The 22,595-nt window shown below is 30.8% G+C and overlaps 1 protein-coding gene across 10 annotated transcripts in view; it reads left to right on the forward strand.

Moving 5' to 3' along the window:
• The window catches only part of LOC106079304 (voltage-dependent T-type calcium channel subunit alpha-1G-like), an 89,041-nt gene that overhangs the window by 46,490 nt on the left and 19,956 nt on the right, over positions 1 to 22,595 (forward strand). For 5 of the 10 annotated variants that reach the window (XM_056021060.1, XM_013240560.2, XM_056021064.1 and 2 more), the window contains 20 exons: positions 354 to 475; positions 735 to 886; positions 1,079 to 1,273; positions 3,528 to 3,678; positions 5,588 to 5,743; positions 6,065 to 6,242; positions 6,991 to 7,244; positions 8,156 to 8,409; positions 9,712 to 9,735; positions 10,261 to 10,449; positions 11,973 to 12,129; positions 12,749 to 12,837; positions 13,228 to 13,351; positions 14,797 to 14,865; positions 15,250 to 15,434; positions 15,630 to 15,756; positions 16,766 to 16,894; positions 17,519 to 17,608; positions 17,970 to 18,186; positions 21,768 to 21,919. In XM_056021060.1, the coding sequence (XP_055877035.1) occupies positions 354 to 475; positions 735 to 886; positions 1,079 to 1,273; positions 3,528 to 3,678; positions 5,588 to 5,743; positions 6,065 to 6,242; positions 6,991 to 7,244; positions 8,156 to 8,409; positions 9,712 to 9,735; positions 10,261 to 10,449; positions 11,973 to 12,129; positions 12,749 to 12,837; positions 13,228 to 13,351; positions 14,797 to 14,865; positions 15,250 to 15,434; positions 15,630 to 15,756; positions 16,766 to 16,894; positions 17,519 to 17,608; positions 17,970 to 18,186; positions 21,768 to 21,919 (3,014 nt within the window). Of the gene's footprint in view, positions 1 to 353; positions 476 to 734; positions 887 to 1,078; positions 1,274 to 1,491; positions 1,610 to 3,527; positions 3,679 to 5,587; positions 5,744 to 6,064; positions 6,243 to 6,990; positions 7,245 to 8,155; positions 8,410 to 9,711; positions 9,736 to 10,260; positions 10,450 to 11,972; positions 12,130 to 12,748; positions 12,838 to 13,227; positions 13,352 to 14,796; positions 14,866 to 15,249; positions 15,435 to 15,629; positions 15,757 to 16,765; positions 16,895 to 17,518; positions 17,609 to 17,969; positions 18,187 to 21,767; positions 21,920 to 22,595 lie in introns of all 10 variants that reach the window. The other 5 variants (XM_056021067.1, XM_056021068.1, XM_056021063.1 and 2 more) reach the window with 4 other exon arrangements.

The raw sequence follows: 22,595 nt of genomic DNA on the forward strand, positions 1-22,595 counted from the left end.
AACTGGTTCATGTAAGCATGAAACACATACTTAGTCTTTCATTATAATAATCCTTAATAAACAAGAGACATTTTTTTTTCATTCTTTGTAAACAGCTTCACAAAGGCTTTAGGCCAAATTTACTAGCAAATAACTTATTCCTTTACTGATATCAAACTTAAATTTAAATCAAACTTTCTTTTTTTTGTATTACATTTATCCAGATCTGTGAAATAGTCAAGCATAAATTTGATAATTTTCTAGTTGTAGTTTTTCACAAATAGTTCTATTTTAATATTTAATACAAATGTAAGTAAAATATTGTATCTTGGTAATACAATACATGTCAATAAATATGTTGAAATAAATTTCAGAGTTGCTCAATGGTATGCAGAAAAGACTAAAATATTTTGTTGAGAGCAATTTTTTCCAAAGAAGTATACTTGTAGCAATTCTTCTGAACACGCTTAGCATGGGAGTTGAATATCACAATCAGGTACTTTGTTTTAAGTACTTCCATTATTTTATATTTACAAAATAAAAATTAAATGATTAAATATTTTATGTTTCTCACCTTTTTTTTTCTAATCTGCATATAATTTAGAACATAAAAAAAAAAGAAGAAAAATTGAATTTTTATTGGCTAAAGGTAGAAATAGGCGCTACTCTTGTATATCTTATAAATGTGTAACTTTATAAGATTCTGCACTTCAGACAGTTACATTTACAGACCTGTCTATAATTTTGTGTTTTAGCCTGAAGAGTTAACTATTGTGTTGGAATACAGCAATATTGTGTTTTGTGTTATGTTTGGCACTGAGATGACATTCAAGATCTTTGCTTATGGATTATTTGGTTACATCAGTAATGGTTTTAATGTCTTCGATGGTTTTATTGTGATACTCAGGTTAGAGGTTTTCATGGTTATTTTTTTTTACCACACATATTTGTTTATGAATTATTTGGTTACATCAGTAATGGTTTTCATTTCTTTGATGATTTTAGTGTGTTTCTATGGCTAGATGTTTTCTTAGTTGTTTTTTACTACTCACCATATTTTTTGATGATGGATTTTTTTTTAACATATTTTTCATTACAGTATTGTTGAATTGGCCCAGCCAGGTGAGAATGGGGCCAGTGGTCTATCTGTACTTCGAACATTCCGTCTTTTGAGAATTCTAAAATTGGTACGCTTTATGCCCGCCTTAAGGAGACAGCTGGTGGTCATGCTACGCACCATGGACAATGTAGCAACATTTTTTGCTCTGTTAGTTTTATTTATGTTTATATTCAGGTTGGTATCTATATACATACATTTATGTTTATTTAAGGAAATAATTTAATCATGTATGATTTGTTCTTTTTTTGGAAAGATGCATTTTTAATGTTTAGCTTAGGTTAAAAGGTCATATAGAGATATACAGAGAAGCTATTATTAGCAATGACTAGATCAGAAAATGAAATGTTGTTTCCCTTAATCTTCTCTCCTTCTCCTTCTTGAAAACCTTCCAGCATTCTTGGAATGAATTTATTTGGCTGTAAATTCTGTAGAAGACTAGAAGATGGAAGTCGTAAATGTGATCGCAAGAACTTTGATTCGCTGCTGTGGGCTATTATCACTGTCTTTCAGGTATCCCAGTGGCAGGTTCTGGCCACTTAGGTCCCTTGCCTTTTACCTCGCTGTAGCCTGGCGTGTCCAATATGTAGTCTAGTGGATCTCATCCGTCCCAAATAGTGGTTTAACCTTTATTGTGCTCTCATACCGAAGAATACTTTGTACAATGCTGGCTGCATGTCATCAACATCGTTTGCTGTGATGGTTATAGTTTCATTTTGAACAAAAAAAATAAGGATATTTCACTTTTTATGTTGTTTTTAGGATACAATACGTATCAATATAAAAAAAAAAAAAAAATTAGCTATAACACTTGCAGCCTATAGTATCTTGTTCTTTTGAATAAACAGATTAATGTCAATAATTGTATACAACGTGTCTCAGTGTGTAATCGTTAAATTTCTACTGCAATATTGCTTCCTAAGCTGAATGTCAATTTTCAATGTAGTATCTTGTTTTCACTGGATCAGAATAACTGAAATAACTTTAATTCTTAGTTCTTAAGTCAGAAAATAATTAACTATAATTTTTTTTAACATATACATAGAATGAGCAATATTATACTTTTCAAACCATCACTAGATTAAAAAAATAATAGTTAGCTTTTTTTTTTATAACATTTTGTTCAACTTTGTCCTGTAGCTCTTGTGTAAACCAAGCAAAATAGTGCTACTATGTTTCTTTATTTATTCTTTTTTTTTCCTAAGTTTTCTTAGTGAATTTCTCTGGCTCTTTTTTTTTTAATTATAGAATTATCATTTAGTACTTTAATAGACCTTTAGCTAAGTGAAATTCTGTTAAAGTACTTAAAGATATCTTATTATCACCCTGGCATTATCCTTGATCACCCAGTACTAATCCACAGAGATTAACCTTTACTACTTATAAATGCTCAACCTTCAGTCCAACTAAATTATTCTATATGACCTCAAAAGCTTTAGTGCATCTCTGATGAAGTACTTGTATGTCAATGCTTTCATCTCAATTTGTCCATGTACAGTAGACAAAAAATGACATGTTCACTCTCATCATTTCATTTAATTTGGGCCAGGTTCATCTGCAATCTTCAATGCAATCTATTTAGCAATCAAATTTGGGCAGATGTGGAACAAAAAAAAACTCTTTAATTTCAAGTCTGCTGAATCAGCCATGCATATGAATTTGGTCCTTGATAATCAAGTTTCATGTGAAATTTAGATATTTTTTTCGAATGTCTCAATTTATCACAATCAACTTTAAAAAAAAGACATGCACATACAAAACAAATTCATATTTTCTTGTCATTTACTTGGAATATGCTGAACTTGAATGTCAGCCATTCTCAACCAGCCCAATGTTCTTAGGCTCAGACATGTACAAAACCAAAGAAGTGCATGATTTATTTATATACAATCTTAAAATATGAGCACCACCAATAGTTAGCCCTGTGTGAATAAAACATTTTTTCCACTTGAAATAATAACGTTTCACATCTTCTTTGTAATGAGTAAAGAATTTCAAGCTAGTTATTGTATGGGCTTGTCTTCAATGTTCTGAATGACAATATCAACTTCCATAACCATAGACATAAATGTAGGTTTGTTTTTGATTGGACTGTACAGTCAGGTGTGCTGGGCTCCCAAGATTAATTGTATTTCCAAATTTTATTAAATTAATGCAGCCTGGATTGCTGCTAAACATGTTTGTGAATAATGTCTATATTCACAATTTTTCAACTGCTTAATTTGATTTCAATTCAACACTGTTTGATTCATATTCATATTTTTTTTCAATATTCGCAAAGGGCTACATTAATGAAAAAAAAACATACATATCATCTGTATGAATATTCCTAACAAATCACACTCACAACAGTACATGTATTTCAACATGAACATCACATGAAAATTATCTACCTTTAACTACTTCTGTTGATGACCCACTTTGCATGCAGTATTCTGGGAATGAACCTATTTGGGGGCTCATTCTGTGAGATGGAAGATGGGACCGCTTGCTCCTGCAAGGAGCGTTGTAATGCTTCATTATGCAAGTGTGACCGTGCCAATTTTGACAATCTCTTATGGTCATTGGTAACTGTATTTCAGGTATTTAAAGTTTATCCAAAAATGTCCTTTTCCTCATTCCTATAGCATTTGTATCATATCCATTTTTTTTTCAAATGTTGCAAATCAAATTCAGTTGCAGTGAATAAAAACAAAGTTTTGCTTCTTACTTTACAACTATAGCTGACAATGTCAAAGGTTAAAGCCCAAAGCTAGCAGTAAATGAATAAATATTTGCTTTTTCTTTTTGTTAAAAAATGTTATGCCTTTAAAACAATAATTTTAAGTCATTTGTTTGATTTGTTGGTCTTTGAAAATGAAAACTAATGCGAAATTGACCACAACAAAAGTAATTTACTAAATTAAATAAAGATATTTGTAATATGGAGATTTTTTGAGTCAAAAGACATTGGATAAATCACTTGACAAGTTTGTTTTTGAAAGTAGCAGAAGATGAAAACACTATTTTGCTTCACATTTCTAAACACCCTTTGGTTTGATTTTTTTGTCATGTTTTTCTCATTTTTTCTGTGATTTTTCACCTGAACACCATCCATACGCTTGCTTTCATTTTAGTCAAAACTGTTTTACTTTGTGAATTGAAGTTATCCCTTTTTTTTTATTTTTTCATTTTTCATTTTTTTTTAGGTTAAGTAGATCTAGTTGCAGACAAAAAAAATATTCACATCAATTCTTATACTATATTCCAAATACATATATATTGTACATTATACATCTAAATGTATACATATATTATTAAAATTACAATTAACATTTCTTCTCTCATAATTCATCAAATTTAAGTTCATAATTAGTCAATATGATAAATTACATTATGTAAGACTAATCTAAATACACTGGAGTTATCACAACAAATTTTGTTTTTCATTTTGTGACCTATTATGTCTAAATCTAAGGGTTTTATTTTTTGTGTAGAATTCTTTTCAAAGGGTGAATTGAACATTGGCCATTTTACTAGTAATGTTTGAGAGACTGTAAATTATTATTTGCGTGTACATTTTGTTATAAAAAAGTAACAGCAATTAATGTGCTAAATTAATTAACTAAAATTGATTAGACAATTATCTCCTTACCTATGTACACCTGCTTTCACTTAATCACACCTAGCATCTTGAAATGCAAGCCAACATTCTAGCACTGATGTCTTTTGTTTTCTAAACTGATGGTTTTCTACGTTATCAAAAATGTATATGTATCTATTAGATTGAATAATGGGTCAGGTAGGGCTGGAATTATAGACATGACAATAGCCTTATTTAACTTATTTTTTGCTTATCTCATAAATAATTTGCTTTTTAATTAATTTAATTTATAAAATTGTGTCTGCTTATGGCAAATTTTAACTCGAAACATTTTTTATTAAATTTAACATAACATGGCTTTTAAGAACATAATCTATACATGTAAACTATTTTAAATTGTTTGTTTATAACTTAATTACACACTATTATTGTTTAAAAATATCGGAAGACAAAATCATTTTGATTTTGAGCAAGTGACTGTTAAGACTGCATTTTTAAATTCCCAATTCCTAGTGAAGCCGTCTGTACATCCCAGTTATGCATGCTTAGAGCATGTTTGGAGCTTGCATACAATATACTGCATCCAATTTATTTACTTAATGCTAAAAAATTAAAGTAATAATCCTATAATTTTATTTAAAAAAAATAGTAGCTGAATTATAAATTTGTATGTATATATATATGAAATGCGTTACAGTTTATACAGATCATGGACTTTTAAACTTTAAATTTGACCGTCATTAAAATTATCTTTAGCAAAGGTTTTAAAAATTGTAAGCTAGTAATTTAAAAGAATATAAATGTATAATTAAGATATTTTAATACACCATTTTAGTTCTAGTTGTTTTATTTGTTATTGAAAACATTTTAAAACAATTTTCTTTTATACTAAAACATTACAAACATAGGTGTTGACACAAGAAGACTGGAATACAGTCCTCTACAATGGCATGGCCAAAACATCAACCTGGGCTTCTCTGTACTTTGTCGCCCTCATGACATTCGGAAACTATGTGTTGTTTAATCTTCTAGTCGCCATCTTAGTAGAGGGTTTTTCCACAGAGGTTTGTAGATATCAAATGATGTTTCTTTCACTGTTTTAAAGCAATATTATAATGTAGCCAATAACATTTCAATGCTAGTGCTAAATAGTGACATTTATAGACACAGGACTCAAAGTCAGAGGTCAGTAATATAGCATTGTAAACTATTGTTGCTTTCAACAATGCAATCAATATTGAAAGTTTATTTTCTAATAAATACATTTCCTTTATTAACAAGAATTACTTTTTATCTTTTTTATCTTCCAAATTACTTATCCATGTAATTTTACAATGCTATAATACATAGGGCAATCAATAAATTTCAACCATTTATTAATTAAGGATGAAGAAAAGAAAAAGGAGAAAATAAAAGAGACTGATGCAGCTGACAAAGATGAAGAAGATGAAGAAGAAAAAGAGAAGCAGCGTCTGGCTGAAAATAACAACATAGATGATGTTCAAAGTACAAAAAGCTGCCTTAACTCTGTCGATTTGGATGTCAAAAATAACAAAGAAAAAGGTATCAGAATGTTTTAACTAGCTAAAGTAATTTAAAGTAAGTAATGTTTCCCTTTCAGACCTTGGGATGATGTATAGGTCATCTGATTCTATGACCAACAGTTAACAAGGGTGTTATGTGGCCAACATAACGACCAACTACCTTTGCTTTCCCCATCCAATGTCTAGTAGCCATTAGAGTTGCATGAACTTGGGTGTCCTAAAAATCCTGAAGTTTAAAATCGCAATCTTCACCAAGATTTGAATCGGAGACCCCTCGCTTCATAATCCAAGCATTTTACCACTCAGCCACCAAACCCCCAGTGATTGACTATTAAATATTTGTAGAAAATATAGAGGGACTTAGAAGTACACTTCAACAATGCAAAGAACTAAATAATGTTGAGTTTAATTTTGTTGTAAGAAATTTCTCATCAAAGATTTTGGACTTGAAGATATTGACAATGAACTTATTAAAATAGCTATAGAGCAAGTGATGGTGATTACAACACGGTGTATATTATCTGGTGTGTGCTCAACTGTGAGAGAGAGGGGGGGTTGGAAGATGTGTGATTTGGTTGATTTCTGCCCCTAGCCAGGCACACCCACACAGACATGATGTAGCATACCATATGCCATGTACATACACAAAATATGTTGCTTGAAATCAATTAATAGTTACATGTTGCAACTATCTGGATTAGACTGTATTTCTATTGTTTTCTGTTTCAAAATATAAGTAAAGTGTTCAAAATTAATTTATTTTTCAGAAAAAAAAATGTTAGCCCTGCCCCCATCCTCTGCCCCAATAATCAAAACTGAGAGTCCACCTCCTAACCATGGTTTCACATCCAGTGATGGCCCACTAAACCCTCCCCTCATAACCCATACAGCTGCCACGCCCATGGCAACTCCACAAGGATCACCAAATGAAAATGCCATTAAAGATACCAACAATAAACTGTCTGTGTCTGTCAAAAGGAGTGCCTTGAAATCAACCCTGTCTGTGGACAGCGATAAGTCTGTAAGTTCAGTTTTATTATATCTGGTTTGTCTTCTATAAAAACTCTTCTTTAAAAACTCCAGCGAATGGTAGTTGTTTTTAACTGAAAACATGGATTAGTCATTATGTCTGCCATTAGAGTATATTGAGATTTATTTTAATTTTGTCCCACATTTATTGCTTTTCATCTGAATTATGATCAAATTTAACAATTCCAAACATTTGTTACTTGATAATCAGGCGGAAACAATGTCATTTAATTTCTGTACATAAAGTTTTTCTCTGACATTACTCTTCAAAAAATGTAATGACCTTTGTAAAAAATAAAAGTTATTTTTATTATTATTATAGCTTTTATGTAGCGCTACTTTCATGCTTATAGCATGCTCAGAGTGCTTTTGGTCCAATCCCAATTGTGGACCAGTGGGGGGGTATCTAGGAGTTGGTTTTCCGTGCTGCCTTTAGGTGCTCAGTAAACACAACTCTGCCCGAGTCGGGTGTCAAACCTCGAGCCCCCTTCTAATTAGCCAAGCCAAGTTCAAGCGCACTTAGTCTCTCGACCACACTTCCCATAATTATACAGGAATAGAGTCTAGCTAGTCATTACGTTATGATTCTCTACATTACTCTATTCAGCTATATCAGTTTCCTTAGAATGCAACTTTATGTAAGAAATCAAAGCATTCAACCAACTCCTTCACCACCACCCCACCTGAAAATTTAGCTTGGTTAAACCAATCAAGTAGCATGTCATTTTTTGGCAAATTTATTAGGTAAACGGCACTAACTTAACAGGTTTTTTTTACATTTTCCTAATTCTAAATAGTTATCTCCTCATAATTTGATAGCAAAATCCAATGTCAGGGTAATAATAACTTGATGGTTGTTGCACATTTCTTATACATTGTTTTATTTTTCTTAAAACACAACAGCCAAGCTTTCGTGGAGGATCACCTAGACCATCTCCTTGTCTCCGTCGAACAAACAGTAGGGGTAGTCATCATCAGAGGAGTGCCAGCTGGCGAGCCAGAAATCGTCGCCTTCGAGGTGACAAAACCAGTCTTGTGGTTGACAGCTTGTCAGACAGTGCAGATGATGTTGAAGATGATGTGTTCTCCTCCAGTCACTCTCAGTCTCCAACATATTCTGCTGGTACACCTAGGACACCAAGTGTCAACACTCATGGGTAAAATAGAAACTAAATAAACAATCTTTGTTGTATTTAAACTGTTTTCACAATTTTAATGATTTTTAATGTTTTAAAATCTGTCTTAACAAGAGTCTAATATTTAGGCATCAATAAGAATAGAATGCACTAATTGTTATTAATTATTTACACTTCTGCCAATCAGCTTGGGGATGTGGTGGTTGAGTGGTTAAGTGCTTCGCTTCCAAACTGAGAGGTCCCATGTTTAATTCTGGGTGAAGACTGAAAGTTATAATTTTGGGGATTTTTAGGATGCCCCTGAGTCCTTCAAACTTGAATGGGTACCTGACTTGAGTTTGGGAAAGTAAAAGTGGTTGGTCATTGTGCTCTATAGGTAACAGGCTCTAAAATGGGGTATTTTACTTTTCTTTATTATCACCTTGACACATAATATGGCTATGTAGCATAAAGATATTGTGATATGCCAAAGAATGTAATTACTGCTTACCTTGGAATGTCATATGAGGACAAAAATAGGCTTCTAGCCAGCTGCACAGAAAAGTAAAAATGACATCAGTACCTATATATATATATATATATTGTCGTGTTCAAGGCAAGGTTTCTACAATGATATTGATTTAACAAATATGATAGGCTTTTACTGACAAGTGTACGTATGATTTTCAAAAAAGGGAATCTTGGTTAAAATTGTTTTTATTTTGAAATAAATGTAAAACTGACATTTGTCAAAATTTTTCATTTAAATTTTTACTTGAAATTATTTAAAAATTTTCTGATATAGTATTTTTTTTTTCTTAAAGAACCATAACTGAGAATTTTCTCTGTCCATTTTTTTCCCTCTATTAATAATTGCACTTTGCTCTATTGTAATGTAATAAATATTGACATAACTTTCATCATCCATTAACCCATTTTCTCAATAGTAGCCTACCCAGAAGAACAATATTAATCCCAAGTATCATGCCTAATAATGTTTCAAACCCTTAGCACCTTATGGTTGATTCTCAGTATTGAGTTCTTCCTGTTTGTTATAATTAATTTGTTTAACAACTAAAACCTAAATAAAATAGTTTTAAGAGATTTCTTGGGACATTTTCACTGTACAATGTTGTAAATAACAAAATTTGTTATCAGAATATTGTTTAAGCTGTTAAGAAAGTATTTCATACCAGTTCATAGCGGTGTATAAAGAAAACATCCTTTTCAAAAAAATTTATAATAATCAAGGATAATTTTGTATCTTGATAAGCTAGATAACTAATTCTGAATGTTGTATTAATAACATGATTTTAAAAGCATGATTTCATTTTCTCATTACAGACATGCAGTAACATATGTTTTCAGGTACTAACCTAATGTTCTATCCTGTCTGGATGTGGAGTCTGTTTTGTCATGTCTGGTTGTGGAGTCTGTTATGTCCCGTCTGGCTATTTATTATTTTTTGTTTGTATTGTTGGATGGCATGGGTTTTATGTTATACCAGAGGTTCTAAAGCAAAAGCATATATATATTTATATATTTATACTAGTTTGTTTTGTTTTTTTATATTATATGATTTTTAAACAAAAATTTACCACACTGCTATATTATTTTAAAATTATCAATTATGAAAAAAAATAAAAATAGAAAATTCTGTAAAAAAAAATTTGGATATAAATTGGTGTAATAGTACTAAAACATTGTTTTTTTTGGAACCACTGGAATGACTAATGACTAATTACATTGATCTGTTTTTATGTGCCTGTTAATATTATATCAAAAAACCACTTTCAATTTTTAGATACTAAGCTAGTATCATTAAAAAATAATTAATAGAGTAAATGGTAAAAATTATGGATTAATTATTATAATTCCATGTCTTTTCAACAGTGACTGCAATGGCCACCCTCCACTTAATAACCAACGAGCATTGAGTCCACAGAGTTCATTGAAAGGAAGAGCATTAACTCCTCGCAACTCTTTCAAAAGTCATCACACTTGGAGCAGAAACAATTCAGTTGGCAGTGGTAGAAGCATATGTAATTCTTTTGAGCTTAGTAGACAAAATTCTTTTACAAGGTAATTTTTTTGCATTTATTTTAGAAGTAATACTGTATACAACAATAAGCAATGCCTGGTTGTGCTTTTTGTGCTGTGGAATGTCGTTCAGATTTATTGACGGTCCCGAGATCAAACCCTGCCCGCTCCCATCCCCTGTCCTCCAGCGGGAGGTTTGGACTAGGAAGTAATTATCTTCAACTCTGAAGGAACATCCGAAACATGTAAAACAAGCAAATGTAGATTGTGTCATAGATCACTTATACTTATTTTGCACCCATGCCAACTTTCTTATTTCTAAAGTACAAAAAAAAAAATTGGAAAATTAAATACAGCAGAACATCATTTTGTATTTCTTAAACTTTTACCAGCATGTTTCAATAAATTTGTGATTTCAATTTGTAAATAAATAATTATGAAATTCGAATACATAAATTAACCTGTTTTTCTATTTTTCTTCTCTAATTTTTACATTCTGATTTAAGGACACTCTGAATTCTTAAAATTCTTTTAACTGCTTACAATGCCCACTTAGAACTGTCATGTTCTGTTGAGAATGGGATTTCTTATATTTCGTATTAATTTAATTTTTCCACTGATCATAATGAGTTAAGTTAATTTATGAAACAATCTAATCAAGGAGAAATTGATCTATATTTGCACTATTGCAAACTTATTAATTTAAGATAAATCTTTAAAAAAAAATATTATTTTGAAAACTTGATATAGAAATACATTTTACCTGTCCCAAAATCTATTATTTCTTTAAGGGCACCACAATTAATTCTCTTAATTCTCTTAATTCCCTTCTGCTTTGTCGCTTCCCATTCCTTGATGTTAACTTCCCATTATTTCTTTAACCTGCTCTCTTCCTTTTTCTTGGTGATGTTGCCTGTGATAAATCTGAAATTCATGTGACTTTGTAGTAGGATTACCCCTGTTTACATTGTTGACATGCGTTATGAAATTCTCACGAAGCCCACTTGATTTTTCAATCCTATTACAAACTTATTCATTTAAGAAATGTTCTAATTTGCTTTTGACGTAGCCTATTATTAATACACATCACCAAGTCTGTTAGCTCATTTTTTATTTCCCTACCACACCAATTTTGGAAAACTCAAGTTTCTAATTGAACAGGGTAGAGGCAAATAAATACTGGTCTCATTCCTACTTTGGTTCTGAACATTTCTGTATGTTAGTTTGAAAGTATAAAGCTCAGGTAGCTTAGTATTAGAGGTTCTAATATAGTTTTATTGTATGATGTTGAACTTTCTCTTGAACCCTATCTCAGTCTGAAGCGTGCCTGTTCAGTTATAATCTTGTCAACTTGCAGCATTAGATTGATTATCGATAGTGTGCTAATAATTAGACCTACATATTGAGAATGTTACTTTTATTTTCTATATTTTGTCCTATTTATAATTGTAATCAGATGTTGTTGTTTTATTATGAATTACTTGAATGTAGATTTTATTCAGGAAAATAATTGCTCATTGAACTAAATGTTTTTGTCCAAATCCTCTCAACACTTTCTTTCTCAGTCATCGCACAGTCAACTCTCTAGGAAGTGGAAATTCAAAAGATGATAAATCCAATAAAAATTATGTAGACCTTCCAGATGTGAAGATAGCACTTGATAAAGAAGAGGGAAGAGAAAATGAAGCTGATGAGGCAGACCCTGATGCTATAGATGAAACTGTAAGCTGTCATTTTTAAACTAGACCCACTAAGAAACTGTAAGCTGTCATTTTTAAACTAGAATCACTAAGAAATTGTAAGCTGTCATTTTTTAACTACACCCACTAAGAAACTGTAAGCTGTCATTTTTTAACTACACCCACTAAGAATTTTCTAACATGTTTTTTTTTAATGTATTTTTCTATTAGCAAATATTAGAAAGTACAAAACTGTAGGCTTAATGTTTTATGTCTTAATATTTCAATTGTTGTGTTTCATTGTCATTGTATTCTAATTTAATAACAGCATTTAAATAACTAATACTATACCATACAAAATTGTGCAATGCTTTTTTATTATTGTTATCTAAAAAATGTGCTTTGCTAATCAGCAGCCATGTTTAGATATATTTTTATTAGGGCTTAAAAGAAATTCGCATGAAATTGATGTTATGTCAAAAAATTTGTTGCAAATATTCAGCGATATTAAAAAAGTAATTACAATTTTTTTAAAAAGAATGTTTGTCATAATAAAAGCATCTATCACACTCTTTGGATAATAGCTGTATAGAATTAATGACTTGGAAAACATTATTCACAAAGCTGCTGTTTTAACACCTCTAAAATGTATTTTTACTTAGGAATGGAACTGTTCATGGTGCCCTGAACCTAGAGGTTGTTTCCTGGAAAGGCATGAATATGCATTCTATCTATTATCCAATGAAAATAGGTAAGTCTTTACATTTGTATCTGTTTAATGCAATTCATTTGAAAGAAAAGCTAAGCTCTGATTAGCTTTATTACATTAGGCATAATATGAAATAGGACACTACTTATTTACATTAGATGCAAAAGCAGCTGACATGAACCTCTCATAACAATTAGCCCTGACATAGTTGGCATTAATGACTCCAAAAACCTTAATGAAATTTATTTACATATTTAAATTGAAATAAGATAGATTTACATGCAAATAATACTTCAGTTGCTTAACAGGGCTATTTATTATTAAAGAGTTTTTCCAACAATTTAAATCATATATAATTATGAATGGGGGAAAAAATCAGATAAATTATCAAGTAGACCAATTATCATTTACTTTCTGACTTTATTCTTTTAGCTTGAGAAAACTTGCTCATCACCTTATTTCAAGAAAATGGTTCGACAACACTGTTCTCATCTTCATTGCTCTAAACTGTATCACTCTTGCGATGGAACGTCCTGACATTCCACCTGAAAGTGTTGTAAGTTTAAAAGAAATTATTTTGAAGCTCACTCAAACATTAGACATTATTAGTTCATGCTCAAACCTTTTTAGTTAATATCAATTCTTTTTTATATAAATCTTCTTTAAAAAATTCTTACATTTGGAACTGGGCAAAAAATATATTATTCAGAAGTTTGAAAAAAAAAATTATCATATAAAAATACATATGTCTTGTTTTGTCAAATATTATGTACATGATTTTTATGTGTGTATTTTATCACAGGTTTCTTATGAGGTAAAAAGATAATGGATTTATTTCCCATTCAGAGCATGAATGAAATCTTGACTTTCAAATTGTTATTCATGGCCTTTTGTATATGATTCAGAAATCCTTGTCATATTTGAACTTGTTAAAGTGTTCATTCCTTTAAATTATACATGAGTGCAAAATAAAGATTTGAAAAATATTTGTAAGCCTACTTTGTCTTTGAACTGCATGTAATAAAGATAATTTTAGAAGCAATTTTAAGCAATCATTCTATTCAGTGGTTCCTAACCAAAATGTGTTGAGAACCATTGATTAACCCTAGCAAATAATGTCTCTTCAGCTTTTTTAATTCAAAAGGTAAAAATTTAAGCAGATAAATATGTTCTCTCCCTTGTTAGGGACAGATATTAAATTGTATAACAATCTAGTTTACTAGTAAACAAATATGCTTGCACTCTAAAAGCTTTTTTTTTTTTTCCCACTCCTCTCTTATAAGATTGTGTCTACTACTTGTATGCATTGTTACAAGAATGCTTCCTAAGATATTTTGAGAGCTCAGTAGTCTTAATCTCAAAAGGAGACTTTTCAAACTGACTCTAAAAACTTTCCTAGCTCTGAAGTGAACAGTTTTATCCACAGATCTATTGGAGTCTCCTTCTACAATCTGATGTAGTTTTTATTTAGTAGCTAATCCTTTGCATGATTCATTCAAAGTAAAGACCAATTTATATAAGATATACTCATTTTTAAGTGTGTAAAGTCTTATTCTTGATAGTTTTTCTATCTGAAATGACCAAGTTAGAATGTTACAATTCATTGACTCTCTTGTACTATGCTTATATTTTTTCTTTAATTACCAACAACACACATGCTGCAGCCAAAAAAAAATAGCACCATAACAATGTATTGTCAAGAGTCACATGATCGTCTGTTGTCATGCAGTTATCATATGAAGAGTTTTTTTGATTCTTATAAAAAATAATTTGACAGACTGTTTGTATTAACACTGGTGATATTTTGTATACAAAACATAGTAGTTGCTTTCGTTAATGTATTTCATAGTTAAAATAGGATGGAATTCCATCTTGAAATGTGTTTGTTGCATTCAGTAATATTTTTAATATTATATTTAGAATTAGATGAAATAAACAAATTTTAATTATTTCATTGTTTCAATAACATGTTTCTCATGTTATTGTTTTGGTACATTTCAGGAGAGGCATTTCCTAATTTACACAAACTATGTATTCACTTTTGTGTTTACCATTGAAATGTTGATTAAAGTAAGTCATTTAAAACTAAGACAAACTAAACTCACTTTGCAATACATGTAATGACAATGAACTCTTATGTAGTGAAATCTCAGACATTACTTGTGGAAATTTAAAACTATGGTAAAGTAAAGTAAGACATACTAAACTCACTATTGAGTACAAGTCCTAAAAAAGAACTTTATTATTGAAATTTTAAAAGACATTATTTGTGAAAACTTAAGTCTATAGTGAATTAAACTTTTTGTGCATAAAGTTTTCTAAATTAAATTATTTTTTTTAATAAGTTTCTTGTATAGCTTTTACATCATTTATATTTTTCATTTAAACTACCATGATCATACTTTTCATAATCTTTTAAATATAACATATTTTTATTTTTTATGCTATGTTTAGGTAACTGCCAAAGGTTTTTTTATTGGGAAGCATGCCTATTTCAAGAGTGGTTGGAATGTGATGGATGGATTCCTGGTCATTATATCTCTTATTGATATCTTCATCTCAATAACAGCTTCCTCAAGTCCCAAAATATTTGGCATTCTTAGAGTCTTTAGACTTTTGAGGACTCTAAGACCTTTAAGGTTTATTTACTTTTTTATATGAAGTAAAGTGGCAGAAATACAAATATATATATTGACAATATTACTTACAAAATATATTCCACTACATAATATGAAGTTATGTTGTAAATTAGGTATTAATCATTTTAATAATTTTTTTTTTTTTTCTAATTTAATAGATGATGACTTTAATACATTATTGTTGTCTATTTTCAGAGTTATAAGCAGAGCTCCTGGCTTAAAATTAGTTGTACAGACATTACTTTCTTCTCTCCGTCCCATTGGCAACATTGTACTCATCTGTTGTACATTCTTCATCATTTTTGGCATTCTGGGTGTGCAGGTAATGAAACACTTTTCATATTATCTGTCTTCTGTTTTAGCGGCCCCCAAAAGGGGAACAGATGTTATTAGTTTTCTGTGGTCTGTCTGTCCGTCCGTCCATCAGTCCATCCCATATAGATCTCAAAAACTAGAAAAAATTTTGAAAATCTGACTTCATGATATTTTAGACATTTCAAAGTTCTGATGCAACAGCTACTTTTTTCTTTTCTGAAAAAGAAAAAATTTAATTTAAAATCAACTATGCAAGCAGTTTTTTTTTTATAAAAAAACACCATTTTTTAAATTATTCACTATTATTAGTAACAAACACGGGAGGCTATTTAGTCAGGGAGGTGACTATTTACCATATTTTTAACACATTTAAGCAAACAGTTTTAGATTTTTGTCAAAAAAAATAATAATTTTTTCACAATTGCATTACTAAGTTATATAAGTTCTGTCATTCTAACTACTACATTTACAAAAATTATGTTTACTTTTATTTTTAAAGAGAAAAATCTATTCTGTATTCATATAAATGGAACATAATTTAAAACAACAATTAGTAAGCAGTTTTTCATATTATCGCATGAACTGTAGTGCAGCACAACAGTATGGAACACTTAACTCTAGGATTTTTTTACTAATTTTTTTTTGTGAGGCTTTTAATAAGAGATTGACCCTTTGCAAAACAATTAGATCAATTATATAATCATTAGGCCATGTTCACATCCAACTTCACCTTCTCTTTCACCTATTCCTTGGTCTGCTGGACCGTTGTGGCACCACACAAGATCTGTCAACCTTCTTTCTCTATTCTTCTGTTATTTGCGTTTAGTAGAATTTCATTCTGATATTCTTTCTGGAAATATTGAAACCAGCCTTTTTACCTGCCTGTGTGGGGCGATTTTGAGTTTATGTTTCCACACAATTTGTCTTTGTAACCTTGTTTAATATACTCACTATTTTTCAGTTTTACGTCCTAGAGTTGTTGGGGGTTTTTTTTTATCTTTTTTTTTTTATTTCAGCTCTTTAAAGGAACATTTTACTATTGTAGAGGCCTAAATGTTACACATGTAACGAACCGAAACCAGTGTTTAGAAGATAAAAAAAATGAATGGGTGAATCAAAAGTATAACTTTGACAATCTCGGCCAGGTGAGATTTATTATTAAGTCCAGTTATTTTCATTGCAATTACCATCTACATTTGGAGCACTTGCTCTTGCTGTGGCAGATGAATACTTTCAAAAGATTTTTAAAATAGAAGCAGTTTATGCATGTGTTTATAATTTGTTTAGTTTCATCTGTTGACCATATATACCATTGAAAGGTTCATGTTTAGTTTCATCTGTTGACCATATATACCATTGAAAGGTTCATGTTTAGTTTCATCTGTTGACCATATATACCATTGAAAGGTTCATGTTTAGTTTCATCTGTTGACCATATATACCATTGAAAGGTTCATGTTTAGTTTCATCTGTTGACCATATATACCATTGAAAGGTTCATGTTTAGTTCATAAAGATCTATATCATTGTAGATAAGACTGATGTTTCACCTCAAAAAAGTTATAATAACCAATCAGGAATTTACACTTTAAATATTCTTCTGATATTCAGTAATTTAAAAATAATGTAGACAATTTCTTGGAAACAATGGTTTATGATGTTGAAAACTTTTTGAAACGTGAACAGAAAGAGCCGTACAAATGTTGGTTTCGAAATAGAAGTTGTGCATAATGAAATATTATATACATTGATCACTTTGTTTCCTTCAGGCTTTGATGGCATTATTTGTGCTTGCATCAAAGGATGGTTGGGTGCAGATTATGTATACTGGCTTAGATGCTGTTGGTGTTGATAAGCAGGTAAGCAAATATTGATGTTGTTTTATTACTTTTAATGTCTTTTAAAGATCTGATAAAGTCCATAAAGTACAAAATGTGTTAAATGGATAAACATCTCCCATTAACAGATACATATCTAGGACTTATGGAAGCTCATTAATAAAAGCAAAATTGTACATTATGTTTTAATGGAAAATTTATTATTGAATAATGCTCATAGCATTGAGAGATCAGGCTCTTCCAAAACATGATCAATCTTAGATGAGAATAATTTTGAGGTTGTTGTTTTTTTAGGATGGGGGGGGGGGGGTGTTGTACAAACAAAATTTTTAATGCTTACGTAAATTTATATGGAGTTGTTTTGTTTTTTATTTATTTATAGCCTATAGAAAACTACAATGAATGGCGTCTCATCTACTTCATTTCTTTCCTTCTGCTTGTGGCATTCTTTGTCCTGAACATGTTTGTTGGAGTTGTAGTGGAGAACTTTCACAAATGCAGGGAGTCCCAAGAGATTGAAGAGCGGGCCAAGAGGGCAGCTAAACGACAAGAAAAATTGGATAAAAAACGAAAGAGTGAGGCCCCTAAGGCTTTGTCTGGTTGGTATTAGTGCACTGAGTCTGGCTTAATGTTTACATCTCAAGGCTCTAAATGGTTTTCGTTTGGTCTTAATGGGGTTGAAACTCAAATGCAGTTTTTAAATATGAAGATACCTTGATATAAAAATTATAAATTCATTGTAACATTGCAAGTAATGATTTTAATATTTCATTTTATAGAATCTAGCCTTGGGTGTAATGAATTAAATTTGTTGTGCATAGTGTAAACAAAAATAATTCATGTAATGATTACATTTCTTTTAATTTTTATAAAACAGTAGAACAGCGACATAACTGTAGCTAAGCATTTGTAACAAGTTGGTTATCGCTTGATTATTTCCTATAAAAATGTACTAATATACAATGTAAAAGTCTTCAAAGAGTAAGCTTACACTTTTATTTGCATTGGTCATTGGTTGGTTGGTTAGACTTTTTCTACTTAAAAAGAAACACATTCCATCACATTTGCTCAGATTAACCACAACATAAATTTAAAAAAAACTTTTCACAACATAAAGATTGCCCATTTAACCAAAGCGATTGGGTTATTTAAATGGCTGCTTCACTCAGTGGTATATGCTTTAGACTGTTGTCAGAATGATCCTGAGTTCAAACCCTGTTCACTATCATCCCCTGACATCTTGCAAGAGGTCTGCTTTGATAAGCTGTAATAATCTTCATTTCTGAAGGAACATCTGAATCATAGTTTAAAAATTATGGAGGGAAACCCCATTGCTCTACAAAACATTTTCAACAACTTGAAACATGACCTATAAGCATAGACATACTTTAGTACTTCATGTGTGTATTTATCATATGAGAGAGGAGAGTTAGTGCAAGTAAGCTTTGCACTTCTATCTTGCATTTGAAATATAATTAAATGAAAAATTTTACTATACTTACTCTGAGAATTTTTTAAATTATTAATTGGGGGGGGGGGAAAGAAAGCTTTAACAGGTGCTGCATAAAATGAAAGATTCTATTAGAAACTATGTTCGCTGTTCGACTGTATTTGTGTGTGTTTGTTTTTTTAAATAACAAATTATATTTCAACTCTATAATTACTTTTACATTTTTATACTTTATGCATAAAAAAAACAAATTTTCATTTAACAAAAGCATCATTTTATGAGCTGTAGCTTATATCATTCAATTAGCAGGAAGCTATTTACTAAACCCAAAGTTGTATGTGTCTCCAGAGTAATTGGAAAATAAGTAAAAGAATTAGGGCTTAAGTTTTTATTTAACAGCATGTCTTTCTGAAACAACTTCAGGATGGATGTTCTTGTATTGTGTACTTCTTCTCTATCTCTGTTTTTATGTTGTTAACATTTTCATGTTTTTGTCTGCTCAGTGGTTCAAACACATCAAGTGTTGGTTATAGTTCAATGTTTCTTAGGCTTTCATTGCTGTTGTCTTCTCATTGAAGCTTCACACACACTCATCACTTCATTGTAATCTAAGCATGAACATATGCACTGCTTTTTGATGTATGTAATGCACTTGTATAATGAGCTTGGTCATTTTAGTTTTTAGTTGTTGTTTTTTTATCCAATGCTTACATGTCCTACAATTAGTTACCACCTTTTTTTTTAGCATAAAATAGAAATAGGAAGCTATATTATTAAAAGAATATAAAGTCATATCTATAGTATTCAACAATAATAGACTTGTCTAATATTTTTTTTTAAATGATATATAAGTCTCTAAAGTATTTTAATTGAATTATTTTTGAAACTTAAAAAATGTAATAAATTATTACATTTTAAATAAATTTTAAATAAAAGTATAACTATTGAAAAAATTTCAGCAATCTTAAAATCTTTTATATTTAAGTATTCAGAAAAGCTGATAGAATACTATTCTTCTTGTATTGAATTTCATCTAGATGCTTAACTAGCATAATAATTGTGTTGTAGACTAAATGTATGATTAAATTGCATCATTGGACTAGTAACGGTGACTCCCAAACTTGAAAAGAAAGCGCAAAATTTAAAGTTCTTTCCTTTTATAATAGTGTTCTCTTATTACTTGAAGCTTGGGAGTAGCTGACAGAGGCTCATTGTTTGATAATTGTTTTTTTTTTTAAAGTATTTAACACAACTTGCTCTCTGACCAAGCATCAGGAAAGAATGCTGTTTGTTGTAACTTTTTTTAACTTCAGCAGCCAGACTCAGTTCAGTAGTCTCAATTTCGTCATGTGTTCAGACATGAAATTATACATTTTCATTTTGTGTTATTAAAAATAACTTAGGTATAAAAATTTGTGAATGATTGATTATTACATTAGTTATAAAATAATTCTCTTTATTTAGTTTATTGTTTAGTTAAGTGTGAAGCAGTTAGTAAGAGTTTTACTATACAAGTCATAGATCTGATAATGAAATGTATCTAATGAAATATTTTGTGTGTATCATTTCCTAATCTAGAGGTGCCTGAACTTTGTCCCTACTCCATGATTCGATGCATGGCTACTTTGCTGTGCCTTTCTTTTTGTTTTCTCTATTTCATATCCTCTGGAATATCCTTTCTCTTCTATCACAGATGATTGGTCATTTAGAAAAGCTTCACAACCTCTGTTGCAGTCTTTATTTTTGTATGTAATCTGTACACATGTATAAATTTAGCTTTCAAGACTTCCATACTAGAGAAGCAACGATCATGCTTGGCCTACACACTGCCCCACATAATCCTAGATATAACTGTTTTGTGGTAGATACTACTAGCAGATTTTAAGTAGTCATTCCTAGGTTATTTTGTGTTTATACTTTTCCAGAATTTTTTTTTTTTTGCCTATTTATTTTCAAGCATAGTTCTATTGGTGGTTTAATTGCATATTAAATATACATATATTAGATTTTTATGTATACTTAATACCAAATAGAATGAATCACTTTTCACTGCTTTATGGAAGTGAATCAATTCACTCAATATGCCCTGCACTGTGCGCAAGCTGTGTATGTTTTATTGTATTACAGCGTCTTTGAAAAGATTGTTTGGCCTGTAAAGGAACTGGGTTCAAGCTTTGGATTCATCATTTGAATGACCCAAGCCTGCTTTCTTGTTCAACTTTTATTTTGTATGTTTCTTAAAATCACATACACTTTCCATACTAATATCTTGTGATGCCCATAGTTTGTATATTTTACTTTTTTTTTTTTTTGGTTTCTTTTGGTTATTATTCACCCTGTTTGTTTTACAAAAAGAAAAATTATTTTTTTTTATTCCTGGTATGAAATATTTTCTACATTTATTTTCATATTGAGGTTCCTTGAATGGTCATTTTTAGAAGACATGTTTATCTCTTTAAAAATCTGGCAATATTTTCAGCCATTCTTACAGTCTACTTTAGTGGGAACACTGATTGAAATGTCCTTTCTGTTTTGCATTGCCTTCTCATCTTATTTTTCTACGTGTCCAAAAGTTTATTGTTACAACAAAAACTTCTTGTCCTTTAGTAGATCTACCTCCATTTCTTTCATTTATAATAATCTTTGGATATATGAAATCAAATAAATCTTGTGTTCAATACATTTTTACCAATCTATTTTTTCTTCTCCTAATTAATGTACTTAAATCAGAAATGAGAGAGCCGCCTTACTGGGCAAACTATTCACACAGCCGTCTTCTGATTCACACAGTAATCAATAGCAAATATTTTGATTTGGCAATAGCAGCAGTTATTGGTCTCAATGTTATTACTATGGCCATGGAATATCATACAATGCCTGAGGTAAGAACATTTGGGCTGACTAAAAAGCAACTTGTTATAAAAAATGGTAGTGTTAGTTAATCTTGCTTTACAGTTCTAAATTAGGTTTTAGTTAATCTTCCTTTATTAAATTAGTTTAGATTTTGTGACTTTTTTTCTCAAGAGTGATGCATATTATTTCATTTTGAAATGAAAATATTGATCAAAACATCTCCATCTAATCAGACAGCATACACTTTAGATACTACTTAATCCTATAATCCTTATCATTTGAAATTGTCTAGTAGAGTTGTGCGTCACACTTGGAACTCTAAGGCCAGTAAAAGCAAAGAAAAGCTCCCTTCCACCAGCCTGAAGTGTGTGGCGAGTCCCTTCTTCACACCACCCTGTTTGAGGGGGGGGGGTGAGACTCAGGGTTTAAACTTAGAGTTTGATTTTGCGTTCACTTCCAATGGACACGGACACTCCGGACTCACGGACTAGAGACGCTGCCAAAGGCTGCACCACTGGGACCCCGTCATATTCATATACTATACCAGGCTAACCATGTGGGACATGCTATTTATGTAACATCCCCTTGAGGGACAGAGCCTGGGCATTGACAGATCTCTGTGGGAGCTCTTTTTCATCCCTGCACAGTGCAATGAGGATGTTCTCGCACCCTCTTAGGCACTCCCGCTGGAGCCTTGTTTCGCCA

This window comes from Biomphalaria glabrata, chromosome 2 (genome assembly GCF_947242115.1).
Source record: "Biomphalaria glabrata chromosome 2, xgBioGlab47.1, whole genome shotgun sequence".
Lineage (NCBI taxonomy): Eukaryota > Metazoa > Mollusca > Gastropoda > Planorbidae > Biomphalaria > Biomphalaria glabrata.